The 22369-nt window shown below is 50.4% G+C and overlaps 7 protein-coding genes across 7 annotated transcripts; 2 read left to right on the forward strand and 5 right to left on the reverse strand.

The window, feature by feature from the left end:
- Positions 1-130: 130 nt before the first annotated feature.
- On the reverse strand, positions 131-1207 carry Z518_05832 (uncharacterized protein; the record flags this gene model as incomplete). The annotated part of the gene is made up of 1 exon (XM_013416642.1): positions 131-1207. The coding sequence occupies one exon, from the start codon at positions 1205-1207 to the stop codon at positions 131-133; it is 1077 nt and encodes a 358-aa protein (XP_013272096.1).
- Positions 1208-4407: 3200 nt separating this feature from the next.
- On the reverse strand, positions 4408-5760 carry Z518_05833 (uncharacterized protein; the record flags this gene model as incomplete). The annotated part of the gene is made up of 1 exon (XM_013416643.1): positions 4408-5760. One exon carries the CDS (start codon positions 5758-5760, stop codon positions 4408-4410), a length of 1353 nt encoding a protein of 450 aa, XP_013272097.1.
- Positions 5761-7284: 1524 nt separating this feature from the next.
- Z518_05834 (uncharacterized protein) lies at positions 7285-9814 on the reverse strand (the record flags this gene model as incomplete). The annotated part of the gene is made up of 3 exons (XM_013416644.1): positions 7285-8317; positions 8420-9681; positions 9737-9814. 3 exons carry the CDS (start codon positions 9812-9814, stop codon positions 7285-7287), a joined length of 2373 nt encoding a protein of 790 aa, XP_013272098.1.
- A 1036-nt stretch (positions 9815-10850) lies between these two features.
- Positions 10851-12905, forward strand: Z518_05835 (uncharacterized protein; the record flags this gene model as incomplete). The annotated part of the gene is made up of 1 exon (XM_013416645.1): positions 10851-12905. The coding sequence occupies one exon, from the start codon at positions 10851-10853 to the stop codon at positions 12903-12905; it is 2055 nt and encodes a 684-aa protein (XP_013272099.1).
- Positions 12906-13829: 924 nt separating this feature from the next.
- Z518_05836 (uncharacterized protein) lies at positions 13830-15927 on the forward strand (the record flags this gene model as incomplete). Its single annotated transcript, XM_013416646.1, has 2 exons — positions 13830-14001; positions 14057-15927. The coding sequence occupies 2 exons, from the start codon at positions 13830-13832 to the stop codon at positions 15925-15927; spliced, it is 2043 nt and encodes a 680-aa protein (XP_013272100.1).
- An 832-nt stretch (positions 15928-16759) lies between these two features.
- Positions 16760-17176, reverse strand: Z518_05837 (uncharacterized protein; the record flags this gene model as incomplete). Its single annotated transcript, XM_013416647.1, has 1 exon — positions 16760-17176. The coding sequence occupies one exon, from the start codon at positions 17174-17176 to the stop codon at positions 16760-16762; it is 417 nt and encodes a 138-aa protein (XP_013272101.1).
- A 2964-nt stretch (positions 17177-20140) lies between these two features.
- Z518_05838 (uncharacterized protein) lies at positions 20141-22080 on the reverse strand (the record flags this gene model as incomplete). The annotated part of the gene is made up of 4 exons (XM_013416648.1): positions 20141-20422; positions 20542-21369; positions 21452-21702; positions 21780-22080. The coding sequence occupies 4 exons, from the start codon at positions 22078-22080 to the stop codon at positions 20141-20143; spliced, it is 1662 nt and encodes a 553-aa protein (XP_013272102.1).
- Between the last annotated feature and the right edge of the window lie 289 nt (positions 22081-22369).

A 22369-nucleotide genomic window follows, 5' to 3' on the forward strand; every position in this document is an offset into this window, starting at 1 on the left:
TGTGAAAGTCTCCCATAATGTCTTTCCTGTCTGAACTCCCACAAGATTAGACTCATAGAACATTCAAGAAGAGTAGCATCATGACTAGAGAATGGCCCTAGCCCAAGGTGTGGTCACTCACGAAATGGTCTCAGTTTCCGTCCATGAAGGTATCATTATTGACGTCGGTTGTCGAGAGAAATTCTTGGTCGAAAAGGAAATTAACACCACCGCCGGAAATGTCAACGCCAGAATTGCTCCAATCATCGCTGGGCATGGTGTTTGTAATAAGAGGGGGATTGGATATTTGCTGTGGGGTTAGAGGCATTTGTGCTCCAATCGCTTGAAGATCACCGAGGACGCTGGTGTCTTGTGTGAGAAGATGTGATAACCCTGTCTGCGCCTGTGGATGAGAAGAGATAGGAGCTGTACAGGGCATGACAGGAGTCATCGGGCCAAAGGGGTTGGGTTGAGGAGTAAGCGGCGAGAGAGTGGCTGACGAGTTCCCGAGGGGCTGCTCCTCGACCACATCGGCACTCAATTGCCCGGTGTGAGAAATCTTGCGGAGATGATTTTGAGGATCATGAGGGGGCCACTCGTTGTGACTGGATTGCATATGGTTCTCATAGTCCCCTTGGCGCGAGTAATTCTTCTTGCAGTTCTTGGAAGGACAACAAAACCGATGGCCTTCAGGGGCAGTGCGGCCTCCATTGCCGTTATTGGTAGGAACAGCAGCAAAAAGGTCATTGGTCGAACTAGGACTTCCGTCATGACGGCCATGATCAGGTGGGCGAACCGAGAGGTTGGCTGGAGAAGGATCATATAGAGGAAATCGAGATTTACTTTCGTGGGAATTGGACCGGATGGAGGGAGCACTGCCCGGGGTGAGGTGTGTAACCGAGGCATGGGAAGGAGTCTGCGAGGTGTGAGGTGTTGGCCCTATAGTTTGGTCGATGAGATCGATGACTCCTCCTCGGTGTCTGGCCCAGCTCTTACATAGTCGAATCTGAACCAGGATCTCAAATATCCTGGGCGATGGACTATCATGAATGGATTGATGATGCTTTCGGAGGAAGGGATACAGCTCACAGTCGCCACGAAGATCGCAGAGTTTCTTCCAACATCGATCATCCATTTTGAGGCAGTCTCGAATCTTGTCATAGTAATGTCTGGAGTCTCTTTCCTGAAATAGTTTCACGAGGAAGCTTTGAATTTCTTGTTCCACCATTGTGGGGCCCGGTTCGGGAGTTGGTTGAGGAATGACCAGTTGAGGATTAGGTCTTTGGCTGGACAATGTTAGGATTCTGTGAGAAGATGTGGAGGCGACAGTAAATGTCGATCAGTAGGGCAATGGTCCACTGGGAATCTTGTAGGTAGCTTGGACTTCAAATCAGTTCGAGCCTGACCCTGGTTGTAAGGCTTCCTAGGTCTAGAGGGAAACAGAATGGTTTTGGGTCAAGAATAGAAAGATTTTCGTCGCAATCGTCGAGGCTGAATGTTAAAGAAAGGTAACGGATAGTGGCGACGACCCAGTGGGTAAGGCAGAGAGTGTGTGTGTGCGTGTGAGCTGGGCGTTGAGAGAGGAGGGGTTATTAATGTCGATGTTCCCGACCACGCGATGTGGTTGATCAACCGTAGTCGGAAGAGAACAGAACGTGAGGAGGGCGGTGCTGGAGGGTTGCCATGATGATCATATACCCTCCGTTTGAGGTAGACAATGTCATTAGGCTGGCGGTCTAGGTCGGTGATGTTGACCTCTGGCTTGCGCACTGCAGACAGAGGAGGGCGAGGCGTCCTAGAGAAGCCGCGCAGAACAGAGCTTATGGGACTAGCCGACTTGAAGGTCTTCAAGTTCGCACAGAAAGAGTACCCTAGTAAACACCTTCTATGCATTTGACCGGGGGCGCAGTTAAACTTTCTGTCTTCTGGTTTGCTGCTCTCTTCGCTCCCAAACATCCTGAATCCCTGCGGATGGAGCTTCTGCCTCTCGTCCGAACCTTTTTCCACCATCCACCTTCTCGCGGCCTACTGGCGTTGAATTCATTTCGCCGCCCACCCTCATTTTGCTCATAGCGGTCGCATCATAACGACTTTTGTTTATCTCTTGCGGACGGAAGCCCACCATGGCCTCGAGATGACGGATTCCGCGACCTGTGAACGACCAAGCTACTGTGCTGCAGATGGCGTTCAGTCGTCCGATACGAAGAAAGTCATTTTGACAGTTGTCCTTGTACTATGCCACGAGCGACAACACCCTCACACCCATCCGCGGTTTCCAAAAGCCTGTGACTTCCGCAGACCATCCATGACGTCTCCCACTCACCCCACGCTCGAATACGAGCCCAACAAGCCTCTAATGAAAATTCCTGTCGTACTCTTTTGTTGGCTGCGCAAGACCATCCCGGAGATATTCGGATCAGTTTATTGTCAATCCCACGTGGATCTTCCTGAGCTGGCTTGAAGGAGAGGCAGTTCTGAATATAATTTTGGGTGGATTGAAACACGATCAAGGACCGAGGTCGTAGGGATTTGACCGAAAAACATTTTAAGGCATGGGGGTAGTGGTTGCATGTATGGGTGCCTGTTCCTGATACTCCACCGGGTTTTTGCGGCCTCCCCTCGCGGCCGATGTCCATTGAAAGACGTCAATTACTTGCTGCTCAACAGTCATGGTTCGAAGCATACGGTCACAAGAAAATTGTCCCCAAGGTCATCATCGTCTGCGAGCACGTTACCGAGAGGAAATAATCTGAAACGCATCGGAAACTCCACATCATCACGAACAACCCCCACTTTCCCTCGCCTCTTCTCTCTCTTGATCGAGGTCTTGACGAAATTTGTCCCCTCTTTGCGCCCGACTTTCATTTATTAGGCACCCTCTACCACCATCGTCATCCTTCCACGCCAACTCTCCAGTATTCCCTCTGTTCGGACTCAGGTTGGATTATCTCGTAATCAGATGCAATAAACAAGATCAGTATACTGTAATTCTTCAACTCCAATTTGTCTCTCCATTGTCGCCTTGTCAGCATCATCCCACGATCCGGCCCCGGACCTGCATCAATGTCTCAGGCACCAACGAGTCATTCGGTAGATTGTTGGTGCCCACCTACCACATCAGCTGGGTGTCTATCTTCGGGCACGAGGAACCACCCACCTTCGTGGAGGAGTCAAGTAAACATCACTTGTCAGCGCGGCACCACCTTTGTTTAACGCTCTCCAGTTTTGGGCGCCGGTATTCTGCATTCCCATAATCTGGGCATCACCATCCCGGCTCACTTCCGGGTACCAATCGATAACTACCACGACCCATTTTTTGCGCAATCTTGCCGAAATCGGAGCCCACATTCGATTGGGAATTGGTTGGGGTTGGGGTGTCTTTGACGTTGCCTCATTCGACAACAGCAGCGATCCTACAATCGACCCTGGGGAGACTCCCCAAAGCCGGATTGCTAGTAACTGCTGCTAAAAGTTCGTCAACTCGTTTGGCATGCATATTTCGATCACAAGAACAAGCCTCTCTAGGATTAGCTTTAACAGGTGTGTTTCATATTTCTATCTACATATGATATCTACAAATAGCAGACATCGTGGAATAAAGAGGACGCTTCCCTTGTTGTCTGTTTCAGGGTTCAACCGGCCTCGCCACTCCCTCTGACCGCTACAACTCAATGCCTTATTGAACCCGACTTCGCAGAAGATTGCAATTGAGGCGGTGAGCAATACCGGCATCTGGACCAAAAACAATCGCTGCCCCCTATACGTCCAACCTTGACTACGATCTTCTGCGGCCCTTCAGTAACAGATGCCTTTTTGCTCTGGTTTCGCCGGGCTCAATCTGAGACCAAGCATGCTAACCCACGCCGGCCTTCGCAAAGCAAGGACTCTGTTCATTGTCAACCGGTGTTCTCTAATCGCTCGATGTTGACCCCTGCCGTGAAAATAGGAATCATCGTGGCCAAAAAGGCGAAAGGCCAGCTTTCCCAGTCCAAACCGCCGAGATGCAGGGTGGGATCGAATTTGAAACTGATGTGTACCTATTAGGTCCAAAATTCACAGATCCGAGGCCTGCTCAGACTCACCCCCGCTGCTCCACGATCCGAAATTTACGAAAGAAATGCCCATGTCCTCCCTTACGACATCCTCTTGTCTCCCCTGTCGTCCATATCATTGCCGCCTGTGATCTATTGCAGAGCCTAGGTCGAGTGGAGAGTGAACAAGTCCGACATGACACACGGAGGACTCCTTGCGGAAGGCCTGTCTATTTTCAGCGGGCATCCCCCTGCTCAGTCCATGTCATATTTTGAGTCCAATATGAGCCTTCCACATGCTTTACCACGACCGACGCCTGTATTATTGCCGCTTCCTTGGGGGGTCCTTACTCTCGCTTCCGAACCCATTCCTGCCTATCCCCCTCGCATTCGCTTCTCAATCATTACCGCTCTTTTCCCGGTTCATGACTTGCTTGGTTCTCACAGCAGGAACCTTCAAAGATGCTTGGAACATACCGAATGACATAGTCCCGTCAGAGGTCGACGAACATTCAAAGAGGCCTAGAGGACAGAGATCGTTCCGTTCGCCGACGCTGTCTGGATCTCGGTCCGTTGGATTGACTCTGGCCGGAAGAGGCTCGGCGCTCCGGTCACCGAGTGCGGACTCTAAAGGAGTGTCTCCATGTTCAAGACCTTCCCATCCTGTGTTTGTCCTGGCATGGCTGCCGTCCGCATCCAAGCCTTCCTGGCCAACACTGGACACAATATCGCCAATGGATCGGAATTCCTGGCCCGAGTTTCGATGGAACAGAGGTGAGTCGCTTGCATTCGTGGCAACAGAAGAGGTCCCTTCATCCCCGATATCTTGGTGGCGTGACGAAACCCGTCGCAACGAATCCGCTGGATTGTGCGGTGGATACAGGGCATGCATTCGATCCATGTGGTTTTTATAATTGCCTGCGTTTGAAAACGCGGGGTGTGTGCAACTTGCGTCCGGACAGAAGTACTTGTATCCTGCTGGCGCCCGACCCTTCACCGCGTGATAAGGGCTTCGTGGGTTCGTGCCACTTCGAAGGTAAACCGCCGACACCGGTGTGGTAGATCGCGTCTGCATGCCCTGGTCTGGCTGAGGACTTGCGAATCGACCTTCACCGCTCGGGCTCCTGGTAGGTGCGCAAGAGGGATGAAGTGCCGGCCTGCCGGCAGAGCCTCCCTGGGATTGTCGATCATGGCCGGGAGCACCAGATGCGGAGCGCGCACGATTTTGCGAAATTTGAACCGATGAAATTACCTTGACCAAGTAGTTCTGCAAATCCTCGAAATGAAATTCGTTTCTCAGCGTCACAACACGCTCCCACAGACCATCCGGGAGTAAGCCATAGAGCTGCGACAGGTATTGCCTCAATTGCTGCTGAACTGCCGACGAGAATCGAGGCGTATAGAGTGCTCTCCATAGGTCCGGTGGCACTTGAAGGTATTGACAAACGGCATCGCGATGTCGGGCAATTTCGGGATATTGGAGAATCGGTGAGATCAGAGAGAAAACCACGTTGGTTTGCGGATCCCGAGGTTCGGTTTGATGATGCGCTCCATGAATGAGGACACGTCCTGAGTGGTGTTGTGATCGTGACGGTAGGGACAAGGTTGGGGTCTGGTCGACCTGGATGACATATGAAACCGGGGCGTGATTATATAGAGGGGACATGTTGATCCCCTGAGGCTGAGGCGTGTGTGGATCATCAGCTGAATCCATGACCAGAGAAAATTCAGACCCGTCCGTGCTTGCCATTGGCGATGGGAGAGGATACATGGACTAGTCACAGACGCTGCCAAACGAGGTTCAGAACAGGGAGCAACAGAACCGACCGGCGGCGTGGCACAATTATCGAGTTCAAGAAAGAGAAAATTATGCTTGAAACGGTAGTGAACGAGTGACGGTGGAAAGGAATCGCAAGAAGCAGAAGCAAACGCAAAAAGTTGCTGCTCAGGGTTTACACCTGACCGGCAGACAAGAAACTGGACGAAGATTGTTTTTGATTGACGAGGAACATCTATATCAGAGAGAAACAGGCGGATGATATGGAAGTCCAGCCTGGGGTATGCAAGGCCCTATCTCTCACGTGTCTCACAACGCACACATCATCAATCAGAAGGACGTCAGAGTCGCAGCCAAAATGACTGGTTGGGCACACGAGTTATGCAGCTAACCAAAGCTGCCAAAACTTTAGCATTCGACGCAGAGCCTGCAATCTTTTCTTAACATCGCTCGATTCCAGGACCCCCCTTCGGGTTTGGTACGAAAGGCTCCCTTAACAGGCCATTGGTGCGAAAGGAGTGCACAGCCTCAAACCACGAAGGAAGGCGAACGAATCCTTGGGTTTCCATTGACTTAAATTCCTCTCGCCAAACTAGATAGCTCCGCAGCATAAGCGCCTGCCCAATCGGCGGATATTTATGCGCCACAGATGAAGAAGGCCTGGTGGTCCATTTGTGTTTGCGTGTTGACGTCACAACGTTGAGTTGGGTATATTGGAAGAAACCATTCCACAAACATGGACAGATACAACATCTGAAGAGCATGAGATGGTCCATACTCTCATTTTGATTTGTCCTCGACCGGCATCCCAGTGCCGCGGAACTCAAGTCTGCAAGGCGAACAGAAAACGACGTGGCTGAACCACAAAACCGGTGAACCAGACCATCCCATCAGTGGCTGTGCCAGCTGGATCCCACCACCAGCACAATCCTGGCGCAGCTCCCTCGCTCCTGTCTCTTATCCCACTCTTACGAATTGTGGATGACATAGCCTGTCGGTGGTCCTGTATGACGATATTCCCTGGCTTAGCTAGCAAATTCGGAATTGGTTCGCTCGCTGGAGAATAATCCAGAAAGGGAGATTGAGCCTCTCACTGGAAGAGTTGAAAGATCCCTGTGGCTCGGGCCTGCAGGAATTTTGTTTGACAAAAACCTAATCGCCAGCCTAGCTTTTTCCCTGTTGGCTTGGACCTTGCCATTAAACGGTATTATCGGGCGAGAAAATCGGCCTTGACTGGGGACACGGGGAGTTTTCCTTTCTTTTTTGGGTTTCTGAACCAATTATCTGGACTTTGGTGCCTGGATGCAGCAAAGAAAAATTTAGCCAGTGAAAATCTGTGGAATTTCTCGCAGCTGAGCCCCAAAAAGCGAGTGCAGGCTTGTCTTTGCCCATTTTAGTCATTCTCGCCCATAGACTGGCTTCAAGTTCTATACATACACGTCCGCCAAGAAGACTGTTCTATCCATGTGCGTTGAAATCTTGTTGGGGGGAAGACATTCAGGGGAGTTGAGCAGTGTAGAAAGTCGTAGCGTCACTGACTAGGTTTGACACGTCCGGTAATTGGCTTCGTTCCAGAGATGCCATGAGTTCCATCTGCTGCTGCTGGCTTAGTGACTGCATCTGGTACGTCGATGGATAGGAATGTTGCATGTAGCGCGAGTATTCTTGGCCGAATGAGGCTAAATAGGGGAGATCGTCGTAATTCATATTGGGAGATCCAGTTATGCCGGGGATGATACCTGGCATCATTGGCGCAGAGGTCCAGTTACTCGAGTCTTGTGACGTCGTGGGAATGTAACCAGTTGCATTGTGCGGGTCAAATCCCGGCAGGCTATAGTGCAGTGACTGGACATCTACCTGAGGCACGGAAGGGGCCAGGTACTGGTTATTAAGAGCCTGTGGTTGGGTAGTCGTTGGGACCATATCGGGCTGATACCCTTGTTGCTTTGTGTGATCGATGTAGCTAGTCGCGGCATTCTTGAAATTGTGATTGGCCGTGTGTACGCTGTGGATGGATTGTGGGGATTGCGGGCCGTGAATTGAGGTTCCAGCGGTGCTGGCGGGACTATTGGCGAATTGCGAGGCTGAAGAACTGATGTCTTGGGTCGTGGATGACACATAATCCGAGGCTGGTGATTCGGCCGCTTTATCTGCTTCGTATGCCTTCAAACAACCCAAAACGAGATTTTCGTATAGCTGGTATGCGGATCTGACTCCAGGCCAGCGATCTGCGCACAACTCTATCGCCCTCAGTGCGTCCTGGATGTGAACTTGAACCTCTTCCCGTGGGTGTTGCTGACGGATTGTAGGATATGACAGACACCATAGTACCGTGTTGAGAGCCATGAATATGGCTTGTGTGAAGATCCAGGTAATATCGATCAAGTGGGCTTCGACCTGCAATTTTTGCAGCTTGATATTGAAGACGGCTGCGTCGTAACATTGTTGAGCGGCATAGATTGACGGGTTAGGGATCTGAGGAGAGGGTCGATACATGAAGACTATCATGGTATTTTTGCGTCCAGTGAACCTAGAAACGAGAAAAGCATCTTAGCGCTTGTCGCCATCTTCTGGTTTGGTCTTTTTTTTGGTGGGGGGGGATCATATGGGACTGGGGGTAAATCATGCTTACCATTTCTCACTTAATCCAGATCCCTCATCATTCTTCGGACAGTCCCGGACCCAATCGTCAATCTTCTTTATCATGCTATGGAACCAAGGATCCTGATCATGGGTAGGAGCCTCACGCTTCCGGAGGTACAGCGTCCGTCTAATCTCTGCCTGGAGCAGTCTCATCTTGAAGAAATGGATCGAGATGCATTTCTTCATGACGGGGTGGTGTCCTGGAAGTAATCCATCGGCAGTGATGAATCGGTCATCACAAAGTTCGAAAAAATTGACGTTGATATTATCAACGGTCACACCGAATGCACTCGGTCTTCCAAGGCTGTGAGAAAGACCGTACTCCATTGATGTGATGATCCAGAATAGTCGCCGGCGCATATCCACTTCGAGGGCATTTGGACGCGCGCCGGAAGGCGGTCGGTGGATGGTTTCCTCTTCACACAGTCCTAACTCTTGACAGAGCTTTGCGGCGATCCCAACAACCCAGTATGCTGCTGTTCTGGTTGGAGTGAGCAGTGAATACTGAGCGACGAGGGCAAAACATTGGAGGGTAGACAAGTCCATCTTTTGCACAGCACCAGTCAGGAATGGCAAAGCAGCCAGATAATAACTGTCAGCAAGACCGGCATACTGTTTGTCCAGTTTTTGCATGCTAATGGCAACGACGAGGCGGACTTGGAAATTGAGAGTGGGGTCGGTGGCACCATCGTAGACAGCCTGGAGTTCCCGACGAAACGACGGCTCATGAAGAAGTGGTAGCATATACTGGGCCTTCACCATGTATATTTCTACCAGGCGATCCATCAAATCTCGATTGGGTAGATCGGGAGCCGCAACGGAACTGATCAGAGGATAGACCTTGGAGGTGGGCTTCCCCTCCTCGGCTTCAAATTTGTCTTTGATCTCTTGCGCAGCATGTTGCGGTACGACGTCTTTTATCGTCCTCCGAGGTGAATGTTGTTTTGCGAATTCCATGACGAAGCGAGTGATGGCAATGCCACTCGAGGGCCCCAGGAATCGACATTCATCTTTTTCGCTGAATCGGACAAGGCCGGCACCCCGCGCCATAGCCTCGTGGTCTGGCTCATATTCCTCCTCTCTCTCCAAAGCCTTCAGTTCTTCATTTAATTTGCGAACAGTTTCCTGGAGGGAGGTGATGTATGTTCTTGGAACAGTCCTGCTCTTGATGGAATCATAGTATTCGCAATGCGCATTGCTCCTCTCGCATGGTTCACACCGGGGTAAGGCTGGGTCGCATCGGGTTTTCCTCTGTTTCCGGTCAGCGTTGATAAATTTCGAAGACAGCAAAGGGAGAATTTCTCACCTGTCTGCAGCGAACACAGGCGGTCACCGTGTGGTGAACCTTGTCACGGGATCTTCCCGGCCCAGGCGAGTCTGCCATAGCAGCATTTTCACCGTCTGCCATCAAGGACGAAGGGAGGCGAATAAGGGGTTTTTAACGTGTCCAGCGTATGCAAAGAAGATCTAGTGTCATTTCTTCATTATTCGTCCCCACCGTAGTGAAGCCGAGGAAGGGAGATCATGATGGACGTGGTGCATTGGGCTGGCTGAAACACGTCTTCATTGGGTTGTGCGGCAGCTGGCCGCAATGGTCGACGGTTGGACAGAGACTTGCAGCCTCCTAAGGCGCCAGGATGCCTGGGTGGTCCTGTCAGATGTCAGTGGGACCAGTAGCCGGAAACGTCCGAGCACGGTGGAAGGCTGTGCTCCATTTCGTTGTACGTACAAAAGACAATCTTCAACGGGCGGCTAGCTCAACGTTGTGAGTTGTGTAGAGATGGGGCCATACGCTTTGAGACCTCAAATCCGGGAGAATATTGGTTCGAGGAGCTAATCGTACCACTTGGCAGTATTGGTGCTTGGCAGTCGAGTAGCTAAATCCCCTTGTGCAGCTCAAACCAACACTTTGAGGCTGAAGCTGAAATATTTTGGGTAGCAGAAGGTGCAAGACGGGGGTAGGCAGGGGTACTGGGCATTAGGTGCCATCATCTCTAACGTCCAGTTAAAAACAGAGCCTAGGGCAGTGCCTGGGTGGGAATAGGGTCTGCCTATGATTTAGGCCCCCCCAGGCTTCCTCATCCAGCAGATAGCATTGCTATTGGTGTAGACAGCGACCGAGACTTGGCTAACCAGCTTCAAGTTTTACCGGCTTCTCTGCCGCAGCCGTGAGCAAACCCTACTAGTCACCACTAAAGAAGTAAGTTGAGATAACGTCAAAAACCCCTCTTGGTCGTGATCCTCTTTGATGATTTGAACCAGGAAAACATCATCAACGACGTCCTCAAGTCAGCCCAGAAAATATCAGTCTCAGATCCCGATATCAGCACGAAAATAGATTCAACATCCTTGGTATATACCTCACTTTGGGAATGCATTGATCGTCACCCACGACGGTTCCAATTCCATTTTATTCAGTCATGGTCCAGGAATCCATCGAGGCCCTTTTGACACCTTCATTACGAGTGTCCAGACCTGTAGCCGCATGCGCAAGATGTCGTTCAGCAAAAATCAAATGTGATGGCAAATTGCCCACTTGTTCTGCTTGCGAACGGTCAGGAAAATCCAGCAGTTGCACTAGCGCCAACGATGAGTTCGCTCGAGGCAAAGAGAGGAGTTATGTTGCGGCCCTGGAGGCCGCTGCTCAGAGGCTGCAGAAGAAGATTGAAGATGCTCGAACCGAGGCCGCCGCTCACAGGGCTCTATCGGGTGGTCATCCGGCAAAACCGCCCCATCAGTCACGGAAAATCAGTCGTTCCCTTCGAAGAGAGGCCGTGGATGTGGACGAGTTGGTCAGCGACTTTGGGTTTTTGACGGTCAACGCCACTTCTCGCGATTTTCACGGTTTTACCGGAACAATGTCCTTTGCTAAATTGCTCCTTTCGGCGGCAGCCAGAGAAGAACTACCTCCTCTGGAATCTCGAGGACTTCCACCCCGTTACGCCATTACCCCTATGATCAACCACTACCTCGAGAACATTTTTGTGCTCTTGCCCTTCTTTTCCGAAACAGATCTGATGGCTAGCCTGGCTCGAATTTACAATGAGCCATCATCAATCTCATCGGCAGTCGCCCCATTGGATGTGTGGAATGTCCGCCTGACTCTGGCCATCGCTTATGCATCGAGCGCGCAACGGAAGGGAGACGAGAACGACAAGACGGCCCTTCAGCACATGGCAGCGGCTAGGGGACTGGCCGGATACGTGCTGCATCCAGGGTCGATCGCGGGATTGCAAGCTCTTCTCTTGCTGGTTCAATATGCGTTGGTAGATCCCGCTCATTACGACAGCTGGTATCTAGTTGGCATGGCTTCCAGGCTCATGGTCGACCTCGGACTTCACTGTGAGCCAGTACCGGAGGCCCAAATCAGCAAAAGTGAATTGGATTTGCGGCGACGAATATTTCACTGCACCTACGCCCTCGATCGTCTTGTTAGTATGTCTCTCGACCGAGCATTTTCGTTCACCGACGACTCCTCCTCCGAAGTGCCTTTACCAGATTCAGCCTCCGACACATCTATATCCCAAATATTCCAGCGCTCAGTCAGATCATCTCTTTACTTGTTCGATATCCGTCGTGTCCAGTCAGCATTCTATCAAACCACCCGGTGGTCATCCCGTTCTCAATGGCCTTTAGCAACGGCCGCCACCTATGCAAGCTCAGTGTCAAACGATATTCATGCCTGGTATTCTACCATTCCCTCCACACTCCCACAGCGACATCTGATGCTGTTCAATCTGGAAAGACTCTACTGTCAAATCCTCGTCGTGTCGCCGAACCAGAGGGTGCCTGCCAGCTGCATGACAGACCTCAACAAGGAGCTGGTTTTCGAATATTCAGCCCAATATGCCGATCTGTTGCAGCCCATTACCCAGGATGTCAGTTGGCATGCCTATCTGACCTATGCGGATATCTGTCGGGCCAAATACGTGGGTCAGAAATTTGTGGAGGTGATGTGGTCGGATTTCGACCGCCTCGTGAAAACGTCTCATGCCATTCGGGAAGGGTCACCACTTGCCAACAATGTACCCCTGGACAATGGGCAACGGGCTACCATCTGTGTGCGCAAGATCATTGAGATCCTGGACTTTGCTCGACATCGATGGTCCATGCCGGAAATGAGGGAGAAATTCGAGCAAGAGTCGGCTGTTCTCTTTTCGCGACTCAAAAGCAGACAGAGAGAGTTGAGTCCGGTACCGTACACAAGCACGGTCGCTCCCTCGTCCGGCAGCAACACGGGATATGTCAACACAGGCAATAGCATTTATACGAGTCCCGGCCAATACTCGTATGATGTCACAGCGTTGACCCAATTGCCTAGTCCTCCGCTCCATCAAGATCCCCACATCCAAACTGGGATGCAACCACAGCAGATGCTGACGCCTCCAGAAGAATATCGCATACCCGGGAACTACAATATGCCGCAAGGGTCTTTACCACGACGCAGTTACGAATTCTTCGGGGGGCGGAGTTGAGGATACTATTTGATTTGATTAGAAGAATTAAATGGAAATATCCTGCGTAAAACGGTTCCCACCAAGATGGAAGTAGTGTGGGATGGATTCTTGCCGTCTGTCGCGTGCCCGAAATCTACAGCAGGGCAAGCCATATGGTTGGTCCCCGAGATTGATCTGGTCGACATTGTCGCTGACTGTCCTTCTCGGGGCTGATTATGAAGCCTCATTAGCCCGGAAAGTCAATGTGGGTTACCCGTCATTCATGCCTCGACAGGAGGGTCGGCTGCGCGGTCATCTGAAGGCGCACGTGTCTGGCATAACCGAGCTTATTGGCCTTGTGACAGCGATGACCAAAATCAGCCTCCAACTTTAAAAGAGAACTCGTCGCTCTGGTGCTGAGGCCATTGGGGCAAATTCGACGTGCGGGAGTGGGATGGTGGTGCTGTCACACGAGTGCTCAGAAGTGAGCCGGATCGATCACTCATATATATCGGTGAAGTTTTCACATCCCGACCTTTTTAACTTCTGGCGCATCCCATCTCTTTTTGTCAGCCGCCACAGCCAAAACCAGGACCAGGGGCTCGGAATCGGGGGCTCTGATTCGAACGCAGGCCCTTCGGCTGTACCTGAAAATCGCGGAGGGGGTTGCGGCTGGAGCAGCCGATGCCGGCAGTGTGCAGAAGGGAAAAAAGAGGAACGGTGCCCGGGATTTGAATGGATGCGCGGGAAAAAAAGGGGGACATGACGTATTCCTTCTGACACCCTTTAGGCTCAGCGAACACCAAACAGCGCAAACCAGCACTTCATCCCATTTTTGGCCGGCTGCCTACACAAATACCCTCTGTCTGTTCACTTGGTTAATTTCTCCATCCCACCGAGCTCAAACCTTCTCTTGCATTTGTCCTGGCCGATGTCGACGTCTCTACCACATTTCCCCTAACCATGGTTCGCTTTACCGGCGGCCTGCTGCTGTTCGCGGCCTTTGCAGCAGCAGCACCTTCGGAACCCTATTCGAATGCTGGAGAACTCCAACAGGTCATCACAAAGCCGCCATCATCGTCCAAAACACAATCTGCTCCTAGAAAATTGCAGGGCAAGTTTCTGCACATCACAGGTAAACCGCAGTCTCGGTGAACACTTCTCAACTTCTACTGACCCCTTGTTTCTAGACATCCACCCCGATCCCTTCTACAAAGTCCATTCCGATCCCGACGAGTCGTGTCATGCGGGCAAGGGTCATGCTGGACATTATGGTGCGGAGGTCACGAGTTGCGATACACCCTTCTCCTTGGTGAACGCAACCTTCAAATGGATTGAGGAGCACCTGAAAGATGAGGTGGATTTCGTGGTATGGACGGGTGATTCTGCCCGACACGACAACGATGAACGATTTCCTCGAACCGACAAACAAGTGATTAAGCTGAACCGCTTCATGGTGGACAAATTTGTCGAAGTGTTCGGCAAGTCAGACAACATCGATGACCCTGACCCGACCAATGACTTCATCGTTCCAATTGTTCCCACCTTTGGAAACAACGATATCATCCCGCACAATATTTTCCAACCCGGCCCAAATAAGTGGACGAAAGCGTACAGTGACATCTGGGCCCAATTTGTTCCCCAAGCACAACGCCATTCTTTTGCAAGAGGGGGGTGGTTTTTCACAGAGGTGATACCAAACAAGCTGGCAGTCTTCAGCCTCAACACCTTATATTTCTTTGACTCCAACTCTGCTGTTGATGGCTGTGATCTCAAGTCTGAACCAGGTTATGAGCACATGGAATGGCTGCGAATTCAATTGCAGTTCCTGCGCGACCGAGGCATGAAAGCCATCATCATCGGCCACGTTCCGCCCGCCAGGACAGAAAGCAAACAGAGCTGGGACGAAAGTTGTTATCAAAAATACACCTTGTGGCTGCATCAATATCGAGATGTCATTGTAACATCGATTTATGGCCACATGAATTTGGACCACTTTATCTTCCAAGATATAAAGGAGTTGAAGGATAAATACAAGATCAAACGGGTTGATGACGATCATGCTCTATCAGATCAATTCAAACTCTTCTCACGTGACGAAATGCTCACAATTACCGCCAAGGCGAAATACCTAAACGAACTGAGAGAAGGATGGTCCGATCTACCCAAACCCCCATCAGGATACTCTTATTCGGTTACGGAACCAGAAGAACTCTTCGGGGAAGATATCAATATTCAGAAGAAGAAGAAGAAGAAGAAACAACCTGATGAGAGGGAGGAATTGGAAAAGTTTTTGGCCGCTATTGGTGGACCCTGGGGAGAAAGATTCAGTCTCAGCTTGGTGTCTCCCAGTGTTGTTCCAAACTTCTTTCCCACTCTGAGAGTTGTGCAGTATAACATTACCGGGATGGAGCTTGATCACCCAGCTACTGGAGCAATAGGGACCCCAGCGGAGGAAGACGCCTCCACCATCATCGACCATGATGATCTTGAGGACACCTCTATAGATGATTGTCTCAGTATTGATGAAGAAGAGTCAGAAGATGTCCACGATCTGAAAAAGAAAAAGAAACACAAGAAAAAGAAGAAGAAGGAGAAGGAGAATCCAAAGAAACCTACCTTTCCAGTGCCCAAGCCACCATCCAAAGCTTCACTACCTGGACCGGGATATTCACCCCAGCCACTGTCTCTTATTTCTTGGACGCAATACTACGCCAATTTGACCGAAATCCACGATGAAATTTATAAAGACAAGATCGCCAAGGACCCAGACAAATATTTCAAATATGATGTGGAGTATACTACCGACAACGACCAGAACTATCAAATGAGAGACTTGACGATGCGATCATGGCTGGACCTTGCCGAAAGGATAGGGAGGGATCAATTGTCCAGTATGGATGTTGGACGGGAGTTGGGAGACGAGTCAGATCCCGAACCCATGAAAAAAGGTGGAAAGAAGAAGACCAAGACGTCGAAGAACCACCTGTGGAAGGTATTTGTGAAGAGGGCATTTGTTAATACAAAGCTAGATGAAGAGATCGATCAAGATTTTGGATGATTTACTGTGGACGGAGTTAGTTTGACACAGAATTGGGCTACTTGGTTGGGATGAGACCACATGTGTGACGACGTCTACGACTTGATGGTAAGGAAACCTTTGTATCTGTAAGACACATCTTTTATGGGATCTGTTTAGAGCAGGGCTGGGCAAGCGGCTTGAGATTTGTAATGTGATGATCCTCTTCACGCTCTCTAACCACAATATTCTCAGTATAGAGTCACTGCTCTGTCGACCGCCCCTCGCAAATCAGGGGCTATCACGTTGAGTCACGTGGCGCAATTTCCCCCCCAAGTATGGCCTCTTTTATTCTCAGTCCGCCTCACCCTCACTCGACTTTTCTACCGAGGCTTACCAAAGCATGGGCAGCAACGGGGGATGCCCGATGCCGACGGACGTATCGATCGCCTCATTTCTTCGACTTGACCCTTCCTCTGTAGTAAAATATGTAAAGAACGAGCGAGGAGGATTGTCCAGGCCTCATCTTCTCCGCTCGAGCCCGCTCAAGAAGCCAACACACATTCAAACCCATTCCCTCAATGAGGGTATATGTCCTCGGATGTTTGAATCTATACACACGCAAAAAAAAAGTACTTTTAAAAAAACCCCCCTCCTACAATCCATCTCTTGAAAACTCGTAGATGAGGCGCCGCAGCCAGTGAAAGAAACCTAGTGTGCCCACTCGGTTCGTCCTTGATAGGTCAACCACGATTTGGCGTCAATTTTGGAGGGAAACTCTGTCAATTTTGGAATCACAGTTGTGACTTGGCGTTGTGTAGCGACGCCAAGACCGTCATGTTGGCCAATCACGTGGGAATGTGGCTTGGCACTGTCACGTGAGATGTCGGCACTCCTCGTCATCGGATCCAATCCGTGGACCATGTGGCCGGGGGACCCTGCTCGATATCGAGATGGTCCATGGATCGGATCCAGTCTGCGGACCACCCAGACGGGTCATCATATCGGATCTAGTCCGTGGACCACCTAGACCAGCCCTACTGATCGGACTCGAGATGGCTCGTATGGAGCGTTCACGGACGAGCTTCGATATCGACATAGTCCCTGGATCGGATCCCGTGATATACCACCGCCATCGTATCCAATCCGTGGACCATGTGGCCGAGCGTAGACGGGGGAAGTGATCTCGTTCCTTCGGCGGCATGTACAGCACAGCCTTCTTGGCCTGATCGGATCCAGTCCATGGGATTTTCTGAAAAGCACTGTATATAACGGCAAACCAACCGGCCATGGTGGTGGATTCCTCTGCAGGTAGCATCATAGTGCGACATCCAGCCACCGATAGGGTCCAGCCACTAACCCAACCACCGTACTTGAGGAATGTAGGAAAGCTGGGAAGACGAAGACAAGATACAAGAAGCGAATCTTCAGTACATAGCCATAACGGCTCAGAGAAGCCGACTTCGAGCGGGCATTGTCGACGTAGCGCAATGTATATCATCTTGGGAAAAAAGTGGGGCTTTCTGAATATCCAAGTAGATCCTTTTCGAATCCAAATCAAATCAAATTCGAGGCTCGATTTGATTTGATTTATTTGTTTGGAAGCCTAAATTGTTGACCACGAGACGGGGTTTACTTCGGGCTTGAGGCTGATTCAGGGCAGTTTTCATGATCAGAGAAAAGATCACTGACTTGTTATTCGCTGCTAGACTCGTTGTTCCGACATTGCAGTCTGTGCCGCGTGTGGTGGAGACACAATGGCGATCCACTTGCCATCTGGGAGTTGGGGCCGACCACTGGGGGTTTGCGATAGCCACCGCTCTCGTGCCACAGACGATCTAAAATTGCAATGTGTGCATCGGCAATCGTGATGAAGGTATCCAGCGATTGACAGCTTTGAAGTTTAGGCATGCAAGGTTAGGGGGATGTATTGTGTCGCTTGTTGACGGTGATCGAAAAACTGAGCCATGGTGAATGGAGTTAGGAGTGAAATGGCGCTAACGACGCTAAGGAAGGTTGCCCAAGCCTCCCTATCGGCCACCGCAGACGTGGGATGATTGTCGACTAGGTGTGAGTCTTGTGTGGCGCAGTGGCCATTCAAGTTGGAGGGTTTCAACGTTTCCCATTTCCCATTCATCCATTTTCAAATTTGCTGATTTGCGTGCGAGCCTCTTGACGCATTACCAAAGACAGTAGATGCAGAGCCAGAAGCAACGGGTGCATTGTTAGAGATAGTTGATGTATTATCATACGCATCCAAGGTCGTTGCTCGAGGCATGCAAGCTGTTATTTGGGCATGTAGTATTTGGCTCTATTATTTCTGGGCATGACATGTTGTGTCGAAAACTCCTCGCCTTCAGAAGCTAAACCTGACGACAAATCCAAAGAGTGTTCTGATCACCGGGGAAACCTTATCGGAGTCAGCGAATCCGACCTTTTCGACGATGCGATGGAAAGGCTTAAGAAAAATTTGCGGGATGATGAAGTCCGCCGAGGCCATGGCAAATAAATGGAAGACAATCTCTCACGGGAGATGTATCTCACCATTGTAAAGTCTTATACGTTGGGTGTGGATCGAGGACACTTCAACATGAGAGCTTTGGTTCTTCAAGAACGGCTCCTAGCCTCCAGAACCATTCACTTCACCAAAGACCACATCTTCTGCGAGGATCAGAATGATCTGCGCGGTGAAGATTGGGTGCGAAGATATTTCACATGGCTCAGTTGTATTCATGAGACTTCCCTGTTCACCCAATCGAACCGTTACCGGAGAGGAACTTTGGGTCCGTCAAATACAGCGAGAACAATGTCAGGACAAACAGCGTTTGATTCCAGGGAGGAACGTATCAGAGAGCCGAGAGTCAGTTCGTGTCCGCTCCATTGCTGAGAATTTCAGAAATCTTTAGTTGATACCAGCCGTCGTCCGACACCGATAGGCTCGCAGCAATGGCGGGATTGACCAAGAGGAAGCAATTCGGCGTTGAAAGTAAAATTAGCAAAGGGAAGGAATTCCTGGGTCCTTGGGAGCACACATTGAACTTACGTGGGCCGCCTTTGGAAAAGCAAGGCTCATATTCTTTGCACACGTTGAACTTACCTTCATGGGCCTGGATTGCGTACGAAGGAAGAATCTCATTTGTCAAGGACGACCGAAGACCACCTTCAACGGAATTCCAGCTGCTTGACGTCGACGTTCATGACATGACGGTACCATTACCCCCTGATGAAGCCCGCCCCCTTGGCCATCAATGTCACCACTCGCAAGATCCATGGCATTTAAAGAAATCCAACAAACTACGCGACCCCACCCGGAGCAATCAAGGGACGAATTGGTTGCATCATCTTCTTTCCACTTCGACCACCGGATGGGCACAATCCCAATCGCATTATCATCCAGGAGCGAGAGTCGCGAAATTTTCGACGAACACAGGAAGTGAATTGGATGATTCATGTCCTTGGACGGACACACTAATCGGAGGGGATCTTTTCTGCGCCCGTATGACGCCGCAGCGTATTTAGGCCTTTGCCAAGGAATCACGTGACTGAGGAAGCATGTGGTTGTAGCGGCGGGAAGAGAATGTATGAACTAACTAAAACTATCTGCTGGGGGTGGCTGCTTTACTTATATATATTCCGTAAACGAATGTAGCTTAGCGTGAGCCTGAATCCTTGGCAGAAATCCACAAGCAAACGTTGTAAACGTCGGGCATGTGGCTGTCTTCCGGAGGGAGACGCAGAAAAGGAGAGAGCAACATGTAAGACGGGGCAGCGACATCAACAGAGACAGCAATAGACAATTAGGCACCAGTGTTATCAGTCTACTTTCGCGTATCTAAAGAGTCGAGATAGATGCTAATTTAGCAGCCCCCATGTCACCCCTCCAGAATATACCCACATTGAAGGATGAGGCTTATTTCGAAGCAATACGCGAGTTTGACAAGCAGCCTGGAGCCAAGAGTGTCAAGTTAGCTGATTTTCAGGATCGTATCCTTGCATGTGCCTTCGTCTTGGATAGCAACAGCGATGACAATGATTTCAAAAGAGTTGGCCGTGCGGAGCCCAATGACGAGTAGATATCGTATGGGCATTTAAACTGAATACTTAATGACTAACGGTCAACGGTCCGGTTTGGACCTGCAATTCGACAGTTGATTCTTTTGCCCATAAGCCTCTTCGTGCAGACCTTGTATCATAGATAAGACTCATGAGAATAAAATGAAAAAGCTATTCTCAAGCTTGTTTCCTTTGAAGAAGGTCAAAGATGAGCTTCATTCGCAACCCCAATGCCAGACGTAGGTACAGGCGGAGGAACAGGAATCAGACCTAATAATTCCCCCTCCACTTCTCTCGCGACCAAAGTGGCCGATTCAATCGCGCCATCAATGAATCCTCGCCAACCATCAGCGATATCTCCGCTGGCAAATTTCAAATTCCCCACGCTCGATTGCAGTGCACCCAGATATTTCGTCATGTATCCCGGCTGGAAGACGCACCAGCTACCGCCGGCATAGGGGTCATCGTTGTAGTCGGTGAATATCTAAGAGTATGGTTAGTACGAGTTGCAAGGATTTAACGAAAAAAGGTTCATGTTTGGTTCACCCCGGCTGGGGTCTGCAACAGCAAGGGAAGACAAAGATATAAGGTATTTCAACTTACCAATCTTTTCACCTTCAAATGAGCATCTAGAGACTGAAGAGTCTCCAACTGTTCCCGTGGCGAGAAATGAGGTTTCAACGAATCTCCCGCAGAAAAGACGACGAGGTTGGTATCTTCGCCTGACGCAGACTGGGAATCGCCACTCGCCATAACTGCTTCTCCACCGTTATTGTTACTGCTGTTGTACCTAACACAGGACCATGAACGCCACTGCCTCCCTTCAGCTAGTGCATGGAACTTGCGTGTGAAATTCCCTCGGCCTTCCGCGATGGCTTCGGCTTTTAATGGCGGAAGGCTAGGTGTGAAGCGTATACTCTTCAGAACAGCCAATGGGATGGTGCAGATGGCTTTGCGAGCACGGAAGCATCGTCCGTCGACGGTCATGACAGATACCTTTTCGAGGCCAGAATGGTCGATTGCTTGAATCGGAGTGGAGAATGTGTATGAGCAATTCCCCGTGGCGAGAATGTCGTTGAAGATACGTCGGGTGAGTTCCGTCTGTCCGCCTTTCAGTTTGAACCGCGTCATGCGCTCGGCGTATTGGTCTGGTGTTGCGCCACCAAGGACCCAGCGTTGAAGGAGGTCGAAATAGCTGGCCGATTCGAGTGGTGGACCGCTCATGATCAGTGTGTAAGCTTTGTTGATGCCCAGTTCGTCTTCGTTCAGGATGCCTCTCAGCTGTTCGAAGCGGTCTCGGGCGGACATTCCATCGTGTTTTGCGGCGCAGGCTTGGTTGTATAGTGGGCTGTGTGGATATGGTACTGCATCTGTGGATCTGATGCCATCTGGGTTGTAAAACGTGGACATGGCCTTGCCTAACCACGCGTCCTGGAGGGATGTGTTTGTTAGAATTTGTCCCCCAAAGGGAGGCATCTCAATTTGCCGGAAAACGTGGTCAACATCAACGTACCAATTCAGCCGCGGGACGATTCTTTCCTTCGCCATTCAAGATCATCGAAGGAGGTACGGATCTCTCAAATGGTTCCACGCAATCTTTGATCGTCTCTTTCAATCCGTATCGCACGATCTCGGTCCAAACATGTGGTTGAGTCCAGTGGATATATGTGCCTCCCATATCGAATATATCGCCACTGCCAGCCCGACATGACCATGTCCGCCCACCGATGCGATCTCGCGCCTCGATGAGGAGAACCTTCCGTCCTACAATGTTCTTGTCGGTCATTCACTTTTGTCTTCCATGCTTCAGAATTCCTTCGCTGGGGATTTGGCAAACTCACCTCTCGCGGTCAGATCTCTTGCGGCAATAAGCCCAGCGTAGCCTGCTCCCACAATAATCACATCATATAATTCAGTTGGACTCGCACTCAATTGAGCGGGAGAAACGACTGCATCAGTCACCAACCTGGGCTTCAGTCCTCCCCTGGGAGTATATTCAAACCCTTCAGATGTCGACAGCATTGTTCCCTGATTCTTCCAAGTCGTGATATTCTCTACATCTGCTCGACTTGGATCTGACTCTGGGGCTTCTGCGAAATCAGAGAAGACTTCCAGAAAGAAGTGGTGTAAAGAGAGGTCCATGATGATCGGGGGACACCACTATCTCTTTATGTGAAACGAGATAATGATGCCCGGGGCTTGTCAAAAATTGTTTGAAGCAGCCTACAGGCGAGAGAGATGCCGTGCCATGCAATATCATGCCTATTTGGATCTTCAGTCCTGGGGTATATGAGGATCCCAGCCTCAGGGTTGGGCAGACTCCACTTCTCGCACTAAACTTGTTTCGCCGATTAGGACACTGATTACTCCGTACGGCCAAAATAGATGTACCGAGAACAAGCCATTCGGAACATCTCGGTCATCAAGACAT

Source organism: Rhinocladiella mackenziei (assembly GCF_000835555.1).
Source record: "Rhinocladiella mackenziei CBS 650.93 unplaced genomic scaffold supercont1.4, whole genome shotgun sequence".
Taxonomy (NCBI): Eukaryota; Fungi; Ascomycota; class Eurotiomycetes; order Chaetothyriales; family Herpotrichiellaceae; genus Rhinocladiella; species Rhinocladiella mackenziei.